At 42.1% G+C, this 14245-nt stretch overlaps 1 protein-coding gene across 1 annotated transcript in view; it reads right to left on the bottom strand.

Annotated features, from left to right (window-relative positions):
* Positions 1-487: 487 nt before the first annotated feature.
* The window catches only part of VOPP1 (VOPP1 WW domain binding protein), a gene marked incomplete at both ends in the record, with an annotated part of 108443 nt that continues 94685 nt past the window's right edge, over positions 488-14245 (bottom strand). The window contains one exon of the mRNA XM_084247192.1: positions 488-678. Within this exon, the coding sequence (XP_084103318.1) occupies positions 488-678 (191 nt within the window). The remainder of the gene's footprint in view (positions 679-14245) is intronic.

Raw genomic sequence — 14245 nt, 5'->3', positions numbered from 1 at the left:
CATCTTCTCAAAGAGGAAGACTGAAAGGACAACAGGCCCAAAGTGGCAACTGAGGAGTCTCATTCCAGTCATGCTGCCTGTGGTGTGTGGGCCCTTCCATGTGGTGGGAGGCAGCTGGCCCCTTGGCGTCCCCCCCAGGCCACCTGCACACGCTGGCTCTGCCTCGCTGCCTCCTTCTAGTCTCTCCTGAGGATCTGGGTGCCCCCTGAGAGTGTCAGCCCTTGGGTATTGCTCACACTCTGCCAGACCACAGATTACATCAGAAACAGAAGCAACGGGGAGAGACACGGGGTGAATTCAAACATTGGTCCTCCACAGGAAACCTGAAAGGGGGCCGGGCTTGCACTGAATACCAGAGAGGCATCTGCCCTTGGTGGCTCATGAGACCGTTCCTGGAAGTGAACACAGATGGAGACAGGGAGGCCGAGGACAGAGGCTTTCCCTGGGTCCCCTGCGACATCACACAGGCAGGTGCCAGCAGCATCTTCTATTTAGCCTTTACCACCTGTTCATAGGGGGGTGGGGGAGTGTTGCAGTAGGAAGGAGGTGGTGGGTAGGCTGTGCTTCCCTGGGGTGAATTCGGTTGGATCTGGAAAGTCATCGCCATGGGATTTCCGGCAGGATTCATCCCCGGTCCTCCAGGGTCGGTGTAATATGGCAGCCCGGGGGGCTGGGCTCCTGAAAGACAGACATGATGCAGATGAGAGCACCGCAGAGAAAACCAACTGCCCCTCACACCCAAGCACTCCCAGCAGGAGGGGTGTGGAGACCACGCATGGCCCCTGCCTTCATCATTTTCTCAGTAGATGAATACCAAGGACCCTCAGGCCCAGGCACTGGCACACCTGGGACAAGGTGCTGAGCCAGAGCTGCACACAGGCCCCTGGAGAGTCTGCCCTGTGACGGGTGGATGGCTGAGGGAGGCTAGATGATTGGAAGGACATTAACCAATTTGGGCATGGAATGGGGCGGAGGCTCAATGATGCTCACCCGAGCTCTGAATGACAGACCAGGCAGCACTGCACAGAACCATCAGCGGAGAGGGTCTATCCTTTAGACCCCAAAACCAGGTCAATTCACAGTTACCCATGGGGGAATCTGCACAATACCAGGCTTCCTGACTCTCAGCAGAATTATCACTGGCAGCTCCACAGCCCTTTGGGAACAGTGTGCGGAAGGATATTTCTGAAGCACAGTCTCCATGGCCACCCTCTCGGTTAGCACTAGTCCCTCAAGGATTATCTGTCATCAAGTGAGTCCAAGTTTATAGAAAGGGAGACAATCTACACAGCAAACACCAGCAGGTGGTATCATGAGTCTATGAAACCTCTCTTTGGAGGAGGAGGAGGTCTTCTCCAAGAGTGGGGCTGTAGGGTACACGACTTGGGGCTCCCTCCAGAACACACAGAGTGACAAGAAAGGACAGTTTGGTCCTTCTGCCCCAAATCTAGACCTCGTTCTCATTTAATGGGTAGACTATATGAACTGCTGATTAGAGCCTATTTTTTAGATCTGGTTCCTCTCGTCCTCTTATCAATGATAACACTATAGAACACTGAATATATGAATAATCAAGAAAAGAGAGTGGGGGCTTTAGGGACTTCCTGGGTTAAGATAATCTGTGAGTGAACTCAGGTCCACTTGAATTAGACCTTTTAACCCAGGGAGCTTCTCAGAACATTAGCATTTTCCCAGTGTGAATATTATGTGTAAATATTATGTAAGATTATTTTTCTGCAAGGCCCTTGCTACCACAGTCTGAATGAATAAAAGTTTGATTGATGACATTCACCATTGTTCATAGGGGATGAGGGGATATTGCAGCAGGAAAGACATTTGCGAGGTATGCAAGTGTCCCAAGCCTCTAGCTGGCATAAGTCACATTTTAGAATCTACAAATATGCTGAAGGAGAGAATGTAGAATAGCAACGCATCCCAGAGTGTCATCAGGAGGGACAGGAGGGACGTCAGCACTCATGCCACCTTCTTGCCAATGGTCAATGACTTAATTAATTGAGCCTATGTAATGAAACCCCAAAAGATGGGGCTAGGCAAGCTTCTGGTAGGTGAACATGTGGAGACCCTGGGACAGTGCCATGCCTTGACAGGTATGGAAGCTCTGTGCCCTTTCTCCAGATCTTGCCTTTAGCATTTCTTCTATCTGGTTCCTGAGTTATATCATTTTATAATAAATTGGTAATCTAAAGAGTAAATGTTTCTCTGAGTTCTATGAGTGATTCTAGCAAATTAGTAGCCCCAAGGAGACACTAACTGGAATCGCCAATCTGCAGCCAGGTGGTCAGAAGCACAGGTGTGAAAACTAATCTATAGAAACCCTATTTAAATGAGGTTGGGCGACTAGTGTGTCCACATATGTATACGCCAACAAACTGCTTGATAACTTCCACTGTCCTATCTTCAAGTTCACTGATTCTTTGTTCTGCCTGTTCAACTCTGCCTTTGAACCACCTACCACCCCCTCCACTGAGAATTTTTCACTTCAGGTATACTTTCCAGGTCCAGACTGTCTAATTGTTTTTTGGGGCTTTTTATCTTTTCAGTGATATTTCCATTCTGGCACACACTTGTTTACTTTCGCCACATGTTCCTTTAGTTCTCTGAGTATCTTTAAGAAAGTTGTTTTAAAGATTTGTCTGGCATATGTTCTACTAGGTCTTTCTCAAGGACCCATTATTGATTTCCTTTTATTTCCTGTGACTCAGTCACACTTTCCTGTTTTTCTGTGTGCCTGGTGATTTTTTGTTGGATGCTGCATTTGAGACTAAAAATGTGGTAACTGTGACAATCAGGTTCTCCTCCATCCACAAGATTTACTGTTTTCTACTATTTTTTTTGGTTAATAATCTTTTTTTTTTTTTTTTTTTTAATGATTGCTGTCAGCTGTCTCATGCCAAGGATCAGCCTGGCATGTGGATTTAGTATCTTCTCAGGTCTTTCCTGACCCTTTCCTGGATACTGAAAGTTGCTTTCTAATTTTCCTTGTACATGCAGTTTGTTTTAATGTCCTTGCCTTTGGTGTGTAATTCCCAAAAGGGAAAAAAGAGAATGAGATATGTTAAATTCCCTAGAAGTCACTCTGGTAAAACCATGGGGGAAGGTGAGACAACAGTGGCAATCCTTCTTTGTACCTTTGTGGTCAGAAGCAGCAATTAGCTATCTGAGATTTGAAGGGCAGGGTTATTTATTCTCCCCACCCCCATGGCTCTTACAAGCTATGTGCAAGCTGTTCCAGAAGCAAGTGCACAGTTGCCACCATGGTCTACAAGTGAGGCTGGGTAGGTGCTACTGTGCAAAGACTGAAACTAGCGGCAAGTCTTCACTTGGAAGTTGCAAGCCTTCCATAGACCTCAAAGTTGAAAACAGTTACACCAAACAATTTCTGATTGTGCCAAGATGAGGGCAGAGAGATTCCTGGAGAGATTCAAGCACCTGCTATTGATTTCCTTCCTACTCCCCATCTGGTGGAGTAGGTGCTTCCTACTCCACATCTTCCCAGAATCCTCAGTTAACTATTGCTTTTTGATATAACTTAAGATGTTAATAGGTTGCCCGATGTGATACTAGCCTTACTCTCTAATGAAGATCATACTTGTTGATGCTAGTTTTTTACATCCTGTTGTAATTCACTGCCTAGGATGACTGTATTTATGATCATTAAATATGATTCATTATGATTTTACTTTGGTGTTACTAAGTTACCCTAGCTTTCCAAAACAAATTAGTTTCCATGACTTCTATGCTTTGTAACAAGAATGATTTCTTGAAAGTTTCCAAGAAGACAAATGAATTTAGAACTATGCTGGAAGATAATTCTTTGTAAACTTCTTCAAACTCTTGTTTGATATTTGGTCCAATGAAAATCTATGTTCTAATGGTGATGTAGTTTCCTATCTTACCAAGATTTTCTATTTCCTGAATACATCTTTGTAACTTTTAATGACTTCTGAACCAGTAGTGTTTTCATTTATGATTTTACCTTTTCTATGTCTAGCTTTCTTGATTAGATTTATCAGGGGCGGAACTTACAATGTCATTAACATTTATTGATTTTTAACAAGCATTAACTTTTAAATTTGCAAATATACTTTTTTGTTTTATGTAATTAATTTGTATTTTAGCTTCTTCCTGCTTTCTGTGAGTTTATGAATTCTGGAATTAATTTCTGACTTCTTTTAAAGCGGCCAGTTCATCTACTTACATATTTTAAATGGTACTCAGTTCATGTGCATTGCATATATTCTTATATATAACTTTTTCATTGATTACTTTATTCATGTTGTATTCAACAATTAGTGGACTTTTACTATGTACTGGCAATGTTCTAGACACTCAGGACACAGCAGTAATAAAAACAGAAAACCTAAAGTTCTTATGGAGTGAGAATTTAGAGAACAATGAACAAGATATATAACAAGTCTGTATTATGCAACTTCAGAAGTGCTAAGAAAGACATAAATGAAACAGGATGTTCAAGAAAAAAGAGAAAACATCAACAAAGTGTTGTCAAGGTTGTAGTGAAAAAGTAATTCTCATTTACTGTTGGTGGAACTGCAAGTTGGTAAAGCCTCTTTGGAAAATAATACGGAGATTTCTTATGAAAATTCTGTCTGATATAGCAATACCTCTATTAGGTTATCTTTCCTACAACTATGAAAATGCTAATACAAAAAGATTTATGTATACCTATGTACAAAGCAGTACTGTCCACAAATGCCAAGTCTTGCAACCAACTTAAGTACTTTCTTTTTTTTTTAAACCTGATGTCCTTTTTTTTTTTTTTTTAAAGATTTATTTATTTATTTATACAAGCACTGGGTACAGTCAGAAGTGCGGGAGGGTGAGAGAATTCACCAGAGCCAGAGCGGGGAGCAGAGCAGGCAGAAGGACCGAAATACACTGCTGAGGGGAGCAGCGGGCGGCAGGAGAGGTCTACACGCCATGCAGGACCCTCCTCCAGTGGCTAGGGAACAGCCAGGGATCAAACTGGTGCCTCGGAGGCTTCGGGCAGCTTCGCAACCCAGTGCTCAACCACTGCACCACTGGGGAGGCCCCAACTTAAGTACTTTCAACAGATGAATGATTAAAGAAACTGTAAAATATACACTCATTGGAATACTATACAGCTGTGAAAATAAGGTGAAATTGTGGTATTTCTGCCAAAATGGATGGACCTGACAGCAACTATGTTAAGTGAAATAAGTCAGAAAGTGAAAGCTATAAGATGGTTTCACTCATCTGTGGGATGTAAATAACAAAAAATATAGATAAAATACAGTAAGAATAAATCTTGAACTCAGTGAAAGAATATAATGGTTACCAGAGGCAACAGCAGGGAGGGAGGCTGAGGGGGTATTGGCACAGGTAGCTTGGTGGAGAGTGGAATGTACACATATTAAGAACAAAAATGTAACCCCAAAATTAAAAAAGGGAAAACAAGGAAGGAAGAAAGGGAGTATAATTTTTACTGTGTACCAAGGGAGGATCTCATGAGAAGGTGAGAGACCTGAAAGAAGTGACAGGGTCCCCATGGTTAAGTGTGAGGGAGGATGATGGAGGCGCACACCCCATGATGTGGGGGAGGGGATAGCAGACCACACCATGTCACACGCAGGGAGGGTGTCGATGGAGAAAGAGCCTTTCAAGTGGAAAGATCACAGCACAGGCACACCAGCAAGGCACCTAGGAGGCCTGAAGAGATCAAGAGGCAGGAGTAGAGAGAGGGGCGGAACAACATGGCGGCGAGGAGACGCTGCGAGTAAGATCTCCCATTAAAAAAAGTTAATAGGGAGGAAAAGCGGCAGGTCCCAGTGAGAACTGGGACACGGAAGATAAACGGACGACTCCAGCAAACTACCCGAAGAAGAAAGTTGCCATAAAAGAGGACTAGAAGGGAGGAAAGCGCAGAACCCTGCTCCCCTTCCCCACCCACAGAGTCGGCACTCTCCGACCAATAGAGAGGAGGAAAACAACAAACTAAAACGACCAACAAGAACAAACTATGCAGCAAATGGGACTGTGAGTGGAAAGGAACTATTGCAGCCACCAACCCCGTGAACGGGAGCTGTGGAGAACCCTGCAGGATTCCCCGCGGCGGTGAGTGAAGGGCTCTGGGCGCCATTAGAGAACAACAGACTCGAGACCCACACACAGCTCGGGGCCAGCCAGTAAGCTTGCGCGCTTGTCGCGCTTGAAAAGCAAACGCGGATCGGGATCGCGGCTGCCCAGGTACCCGCGCCTGCGACCTAGGCTTGCGGGGAGACGCGCGGAGGCCCTCACTGAGGTGAAAGTCCCTCACTGAGTGAGCAGTAACCAGGCACCCAGGCACGGGAGCTGGTGCAAAAGGCGCCATTCCCGCGCCACTTAACTGGGCTACAGCCCACGTCCTGGACCTGAGGGCTTTGGAACTGAGACCGGGGGCATGAAGTTCGGGGTGTGGGTTCTCCACGACGGTGGGGCACAAGGCAGACACAGCACCCCAAAGCCATTGAGGTTTACCCTACCATTCCCGCTCTGTTCCCTGTCCCACGGGGTGGGGGTAGGGAGAAAAACAGCCCCCCAAGGACAATAGGAGAGATCTCTGGTGCCACCTAGCGACCAGAAAAAAAAAAGTCACTAACACCCCATAGAACAGGGAAATTTCTTAAGACTGCTTGAAAAGGGCAGAAGGTTCCCGGAGGAGACAGTGGCCAGCTGGGAAGTTAGCCCACATCAGGCCGCTTACGACCAGCAGTCTGAGCCCACAGAGGGAACAGGCACCCATGGCCGGGGCAGACCGGGCGCACAGAAGAGTGTGCCTGAGACCGGATGCTCAGGGACTGAGTCCCGGGTTGCCATTTTAGAACAGGGACATTTCTTCAGTAAAGACTTCCTGAAACCAGCAGAAAGCTCCCTCAGAAACCAGAGATGGCTCCTGGAGGAGCCAGAGGGGAGCGGAGAAGTTCACCAAAGATGCTGGCCAGTCCAAGCAACACAGTGTCCCAATGCATACGACAAATTAGAAAACAGACAGCAGGGAGTAGAAGAAACACACGCAACCTAACAACTCCTCAGGAAAAAAGCACACCACAAAAAGAAAACCACACCCCAGATTGCAACGACAGTAACTTGGAAGAACTTCTGAGCCTTCCAGAAAGAGAATTTAAAATTGCCGTGATTAAAAAAATGACAGAACTCATAAAGGAAAACAATGATTAGAAGAAGGAAATTGAGTCCCTAAAGAGGGAAGCACAAAAAACGCAGGAGATCAAAGAATTAATGGAGGAACTAAAGAACTCTGGGAAAAGCAATGAAAGCAGAATAGATGAAATGGAAGAACGAATAAGTACTCTTGAAGACACGGAAAGAAAAAGAACTAAAACAGAAAAGGAAAGAGAAGTACGAAGGAAAAAGAACGAAGAGAGACTTTGGGAACTATCTGACTCCATGAGGAAAGGAAATATAAGAGTTATAGGAATCCCAGAAGGAGAGGAGAGAGATGTAGGAACAGAGAAAATATTCCAGGAGATAATTGAAGAGAACTTCCCAAATGCGAAGAAGGAGCTGAAAATTGATATACAAGAAGAACACAAACTTCCACGACGAAAGGAAAAATACAGCAAGACACATAATAGTAAAGCTCCCAAGAATCCAGGACAAGGAAAAAATAATGAAGCTGACAAGAGGGAAGAAACAGATAACATTCAAAGGAAAACCAATCAGGCTGACATCAGACTTCTCTGAAGAAACACTACGGGCAAGGAGAGAGTGGAGGGACATAGTCAACAGACTCCAAGAAAACAGATGCCAACCAAGAATACTCAATCCCGCAAAGCTCTCCTTCCTCTTTGAAGAAAGAATAAGGACCTTCCCAGACAAAGAGAAACTCTGGAATTTCATTACGACTAAACCCCCACTCCAAAAAATACTACAAGGAATCCTAAAGCCAGAACCTCAGAGGGACGAATAACAATGAAAGAAGGCCAAAAAAAAAAGTTATTAAAAGAATAAATAAATAAAATCAAATGAAAGACAAACACAATGGCAAATACAAATGCGAACATATCAATATTAACTCTAAATGTAAATGGACTAAACTCTTCAATAAAAAGACGCAGAGTCGCAGGCTGGATCAAGAAACAAAACCCAACCTTTTGCTGTCACCAGGAAACACATTTAGCTACAAAAGATAAAAATAGGCTCAAAGTTAAAGGATGGAAAACAATCCTACAAGCAAATGGACCAAAAAAGAAAGCAGGAACAGCTATACTTATATCAGATAAAACAGACTTCAAACTCAAAAAAATAAAAAGAGACCCCAATGGTCACTACATTATGATCAAGGGGACAATACTTCAAGAAGAAATAACACTCATTAACATATACTCACCAAACAAAGGAGCACCAAAATATATCAGACAACTGTTGTCCTCTCTGAAAACAGACATCAGAGAAAACACATACGTAGTGGGAGACTTCAACACACCACTATCAACAATGGATAGATCAACAAGACAAAAAATAAGTAAAGAAACTAAAGCTCTAAATAAGGACCTAGAGCATTTGGGCTTAACAGACATCTATAGAACACTAAACCCAAAAAAAACGGAGTACACATTTTTCTCAAGCGCACACAGATCATTCTCCAGGATCGATCACATATTGGGGCACAAGACAAACATCAACAGATACACCAAGATTGAAATCGTATCAACCATCTTTTCTGACCATGAAGGCATCAAACTAGAAATAAACCATAAAAAGAAGGCAAGGAACTTTCCTACCTCATGGAGATTAAAAACCACACTACTGGAAGACCACTGGATTAATGAGGAGATCAAAGAAGAAATTAAAAAATTCTTTGAATTGAATGACAAGGAGGACACCAATATCCTAAATGTATGGGATGCAGCAAAAGCAGTAATAAGAGGAAAATATATTGCAATAGAAGCGCACATCAAGAAACAAGAAAGAACTCAAAGAAACAACCTAATCTCGAAGCTCAAAGATCTAGAAAAAGAACAACAAAAAAACCCCAAAACCAGTAGAAGAAAAGAAATAATAAAAACCAAAGCAGAAATAAATGAAATTGAAACTAAAAAAACAATCCAAAAGATCAATGAAACCAAGAGCTGGTTCTTTGAAAAAATCAATAAAATAGACAAACCCCTAGCCAGGCTCACAAAGGAAAAAAGGGAGAAAGCACAAATAAGCAGGATCACAAATGAAAGAGGAGAAATCACAACGGACACAGCAGAAATCAAAAGAATAATCAGTAACTACTATGAACAGTTATATGGAAACAAGTTCAACAATCTAGAGGAGATGGACAAATTCCTACAACTCTACAATCACCCAAAGCTAGATAAAAAATAAATAGAACACCTAAACAGACCAATTACAATTAGCGAAATTGAAATGGTAATCAAAAACCTCCCCAAAAACAAAAGCCCAGCACCTGATGGATTTACAAATGAATTCTACCAAACATTCAGAGACGAATTAGTGCCTATCCTTCACAAACTCTTTCAAAAAATTGAGAAGGAAGGGACAATACCAAACACGTTCTATGAAGCCAACATTACACTAATACCAAAACCGAACAAGGACAACACAAAGAAGGAAAACTACAGGCCAATCTCCCTAATGAACACTGATGCAAAAATCCTCAATAAAATTTTAGCTATCAGAATCCAACAATGTATCCATAAGATAATTCACCACGACCAAGTAGGATTCATTCCAGGGACACAAGGATGGTTCAACATCCGAAAATCAATCAACGTTATCCAACACATCAACAAAAAGAAATATAAAAACCATATGATAAAATCAATAGATGCTGAGAAAGCTTTCAACAAAGTGCAACACCCATTCATGATAAAAGCCCTTGAAATTCTTGGGATACAAGGAACACACTTCAACATCATAAAGGCCATCTATGACAAGCCAACAGCCAGTATCATTCTCAATTGTGAAAAGCTGAAAGCAATTCCATTAAGATCTGGAACAAGAGAAGGATGTCCACTCTCACCAGTGCTCTTCAATATAATACTGGAAGTCCTAGGCAGAGCAAGAAGACAAGAGAAAGACATCCAAGGAATCCAAATAGGAAAAGAAGAAGTCAAATTATCACTATTTGCAGACGATATGATAATATACATAGAGAACCCAAAAAACTCCACAGAAAAACTAATTCAACTCATCAATCAGTTCAGTAAAGTGGCAGGATACAAAATCAACACGCAAAAGTCAGTAGCCTTCCTATACACAAACAATAAATCTGAAGAAGAAGAAATCAAAAAAACCATCCCTTTTATTATTGAAACAAAAAAAAATCAAATATTTGGGAATAAATCTAACAAAAGAGGTAAAGGACCTATACAAAGAAAACTATAAAACACTGTTAAAAGAAATAGAAGAAGACACAAAGAAATGGAAAGACATCCCCTGCTCATGGATTGGAAGAATAAACATTATTAAAATGGCCATCCTACCAAAAGCAATATACAGATTCAATGCTATTCCAATCAAAATTTCAATGTCATTCTTCAAAGAAATAGAACAATTATTGATGAAATTCATATGGAATCACCAAAAACCCCGAATAGCCAAAGCTCTACTGAAAAAAAAAGAAGGGCATGAAGGCATCACACTCTCAGACTTCAAACTATACTACAAAGCCATAATCATCAAAACTGCATGGTATTGGAACAAGAACAGACATACAGACCAATGGAATCGAATAGAAAATCCAGAAATAAACCCACAGATTTATGGTCAACTAATCTTTGACAAAGGAGCAAAGACTATGCATTGGAGCAAAGAAAGTTTGTTCAATAAATGGTGCTGGGAAAACTGGGTTGCTACATGCAAAAGAATGAAGCTTGACCACTACCTCACACCATACACAAAAATCAACTCAAAATGGATTAAAGAACTAGACATAAGACCTGAAACCATAAAATATATAGAAGGAAATACAGGCGAAACACTACGTGATTTGCACATCAAAGATATCTTTACAGACACATCACCCAAAGCAGTGATAGTGAAGGCAAAGATAAGCAGCTGGGACTACATCAAATTAAAGAGCTTCTGCACAGCAAAAGAGACAATAACAAAAACAAAGAGATACCCCACCAACTGGGAGAACATTTTTGCACCCAACACTAATGATAAAGGACTGATCACAAAAATCTGCAAAGAGCTGATGAGACTCAACAACAACAAAGAAAATAATCCAGTCCAAAAATGGGCAGAAGAGCTAAAAAGAAACTTCTCTGAAGAGGAAATGCAAATGGCCAACAGGCATATGAAAACATGTTCAACATCACTTGTAATCAGGGACATGCAAATCAAAACTACCATGAGATACCATCTTACACCAGTGAGAATGGCACATATTAAAAAAACTAGCAACAACAAATGTTGGCGAGGGTGTGGAAAAAAGGAACTCTTCTGCACTGTTGGTGGGAGTGCAAACTGGTCCAACCACTATGGAGAGCTGTGTGGAGATTTCTGGACCTACTAAACATAGAGCTTCCATATGATCCAGCAATTCCACTCCTAGGTATTTACCCAAAGGACACAGAAACATCAATTCCAAAGAACACCTGCACCCCTATGTTTATAGCAGCACTATTTACAATAGCTAAGCTTTGGAAGCAGCCTAAATGCCCAAAAATAGATGACTGGATCAAGAAGATGTGGTACATATACACAGTGGAATATTACTCAGCATTCAAAAAAGATAAACACATGCAATTTGCAGCAACATGGATGGCGCTGGAAGGGATCATGCCCAGCGAAAGAAGCCAGAAAGAAAAAGAAAAATACCGGATGGTCTCACTCATAGCAGGAATCTAGAAAACTTAAATAACGGACAAGGAAAATGAATAACTATAAGAAAGTGAAAATCAAAATCAACAAAAAATTATGAATCAGAGACACTTTTTGGGGGGTGAGGTGCGGGAAGGCAGGGATTAGGGTCAGAATGGGGGGGTTACAATTGTATGGGGAATATAAAAATAAAATTTATTATTGAAAAATAAATAAATAAATAAAACATGAAAAAAAAGTAAAATTCAAAAAAAAAAAGAGGCAGGAGTAGATTAAGTCAGCTTAGAGTGAAGAGGTAGCTGGGAACAGACAAACAATCAGAAGTTCAGAGACAGCTGGGCATGGGGAGGGAGAGATGCTAAGAGGGGCCTGTTGCCCACTATATGGTTTCTGACTATGAGTGTTACCCATCTCCAGGTGCACAGCCTTGGAGAGTTGTAAATAGAAGCTCTTCCTTCTGTTTTAACAATGATTACTTTGCTGGAAATAGAATATGGGGAAAGGAGAAAGCACTAATACCAGCAGGAGACTCTTAGGATAATTTGAATAAAAGGATGCTGCAGAGGTGATAGAGATGGGGAAAATATCAAGAGACTTTGCTCAGCACTGGAAGAACAATTACCATCTACCAAGACAGAAGATGGTACAGGATAGAATGAGGATAGAAGGAAAAGAACAAGATTTCAGGGCCCTCACTCACTCCTGCCCTTTATTTACTCAACAAATAATTTAGGGGAATAACTTATTTGCAAATGGGGGGCAGATTATTTATTTGCTCATTTACAGATGGCTTAAAACCACAAGTGTTCATAATAGTTGTGTAGCAGCTGCTGCTGTTCACCGTGTCTCAGGCCCTTGCTCAGCACTGTATAGGGCCATTCCACAAAAACCACCCCAAGATCTCAGCTCTGCATGGTCTCAGCTTCACAGTCTAGGAGCTTGTGGCTTAAGAGTAACTGAGTCAGGGATGCAGGATCAGTAATATGTGTGAGGTTAGAAATGGAACTTGGAACACATACTAGCCAGGCTCCAAGATATATAATTTCCACTTTTGTAAACTTATTCAGATCTTCTTTATGGAGTAAAATTTACTACATTCTTTTAAATACACCACTCATTTTGATATTTTCATCATGTTAATAGTGATGTGTTGGTAATCCTAAAGTTTCCATCATTCTTTCCTTTTATTTCTATATTTTCTTATATACTCTGAAGTTATTCAGTATAACTCAAGTTCGATCATTATAGAAAACTTTTTATTTTTGCATAGAAGAACTGAGGTGTAGGCCAGAATGGGGAGCAGAACGGGTGGATTTACTGAAATACACTGCTGAGGGGAGCAGAGGGTGAGACAGGAGGTTTGCTGTGCCATGTGTGTCAGCTCCCTGGCCAGGGACTGAACTCAGGCTGTAGTGGTGATTGTGCTGAGACTTAACCCCTAGGCCATCAGGGAGGCCCTACACAAAACTTTTTTAAATCTGTATTTCTTTTTTTTTTTTTTTAGATTTTATTTATTTATTTATGTAAGAACTGGGGTACAGGCCTGATTGGTGGGTGGGTGAGAGGACTCACCAGAGACAGAGCGGGAAGTAGAACAGGAAGACTGACAAAGCACACTGCTGAGGGGAGCAGCGGGCACGACAGGAGAGGTCTGCCGCGCCATGTGTGACCCTCGCCGCTGGCCGGGATCAAACCGGAGCTGTAGACACTACAGACAGCCTCGCAGTGTGGCGCTCAACCACCTGCACCACCAGGAGAGGTCCCTATCTGTATTTCTAAGGCTTTCTTTTTATATACATAAGTGTGGGGATTACTTCCTGCAAGATACAATACATTGGCAATGCCAGTAAGCTTGAGGAAGGAGCCTGAGAGGTAAGTTTCACTGTGTTTCCTTTGAAGTGCAGCCCTGACCCCTCACAAAGAAAGACCTTCTTCCACTGCTTCTCTAAGAGGGTGAAGGGAGATAGTTAAAGACATATCTCCAGTAAGTACCTGGCCTAAGTTTACAGTTAAAACACTGCTGAGGGACACATGGGCACTGGGGCCCTGACACCCCACAAGAAAAGGCAGACACAAGCTTTGTGAACAAGCAGGAAATAAAAGATAAAATCCTTCCATAAAAAGTGGACATACCCCCCCACCCCTGCCCCAGGTTGTATAAATCAGAACTCAAGTAAGAACAGTTTGGCTCTCTACTGAAGACAGGCAAAGATGACCGTGCAATAAAAAGAACGCCATGTGCTCCTCCCAGCACATCCAGGAGCATCAGCCAGAAAGAGGAGCAACAGGATCACTTTACCCCAACAGAGATAAGGACTAAATTCTACTCCAGGCCTGCGGATCTCAAAGGCTTTTAACACTTTAAAACTTCACCTGTGTGTTCTTGAAGCTTGGCCTGTGAGGTCAC

This window comes from Talpa europaea (assembly GCF_964194135.1).
Source record: "Talpa europaea genome assembly, chromosome: 11".
NCBI lineage: Eukaryota > Metazoa > Chordata > Mammalia > Eulipotyphla > Talpidae > Talpa > Talpa europaea.
This window is presented reverse-complemented; position numbering and strand designations above follow the sequence as displayed.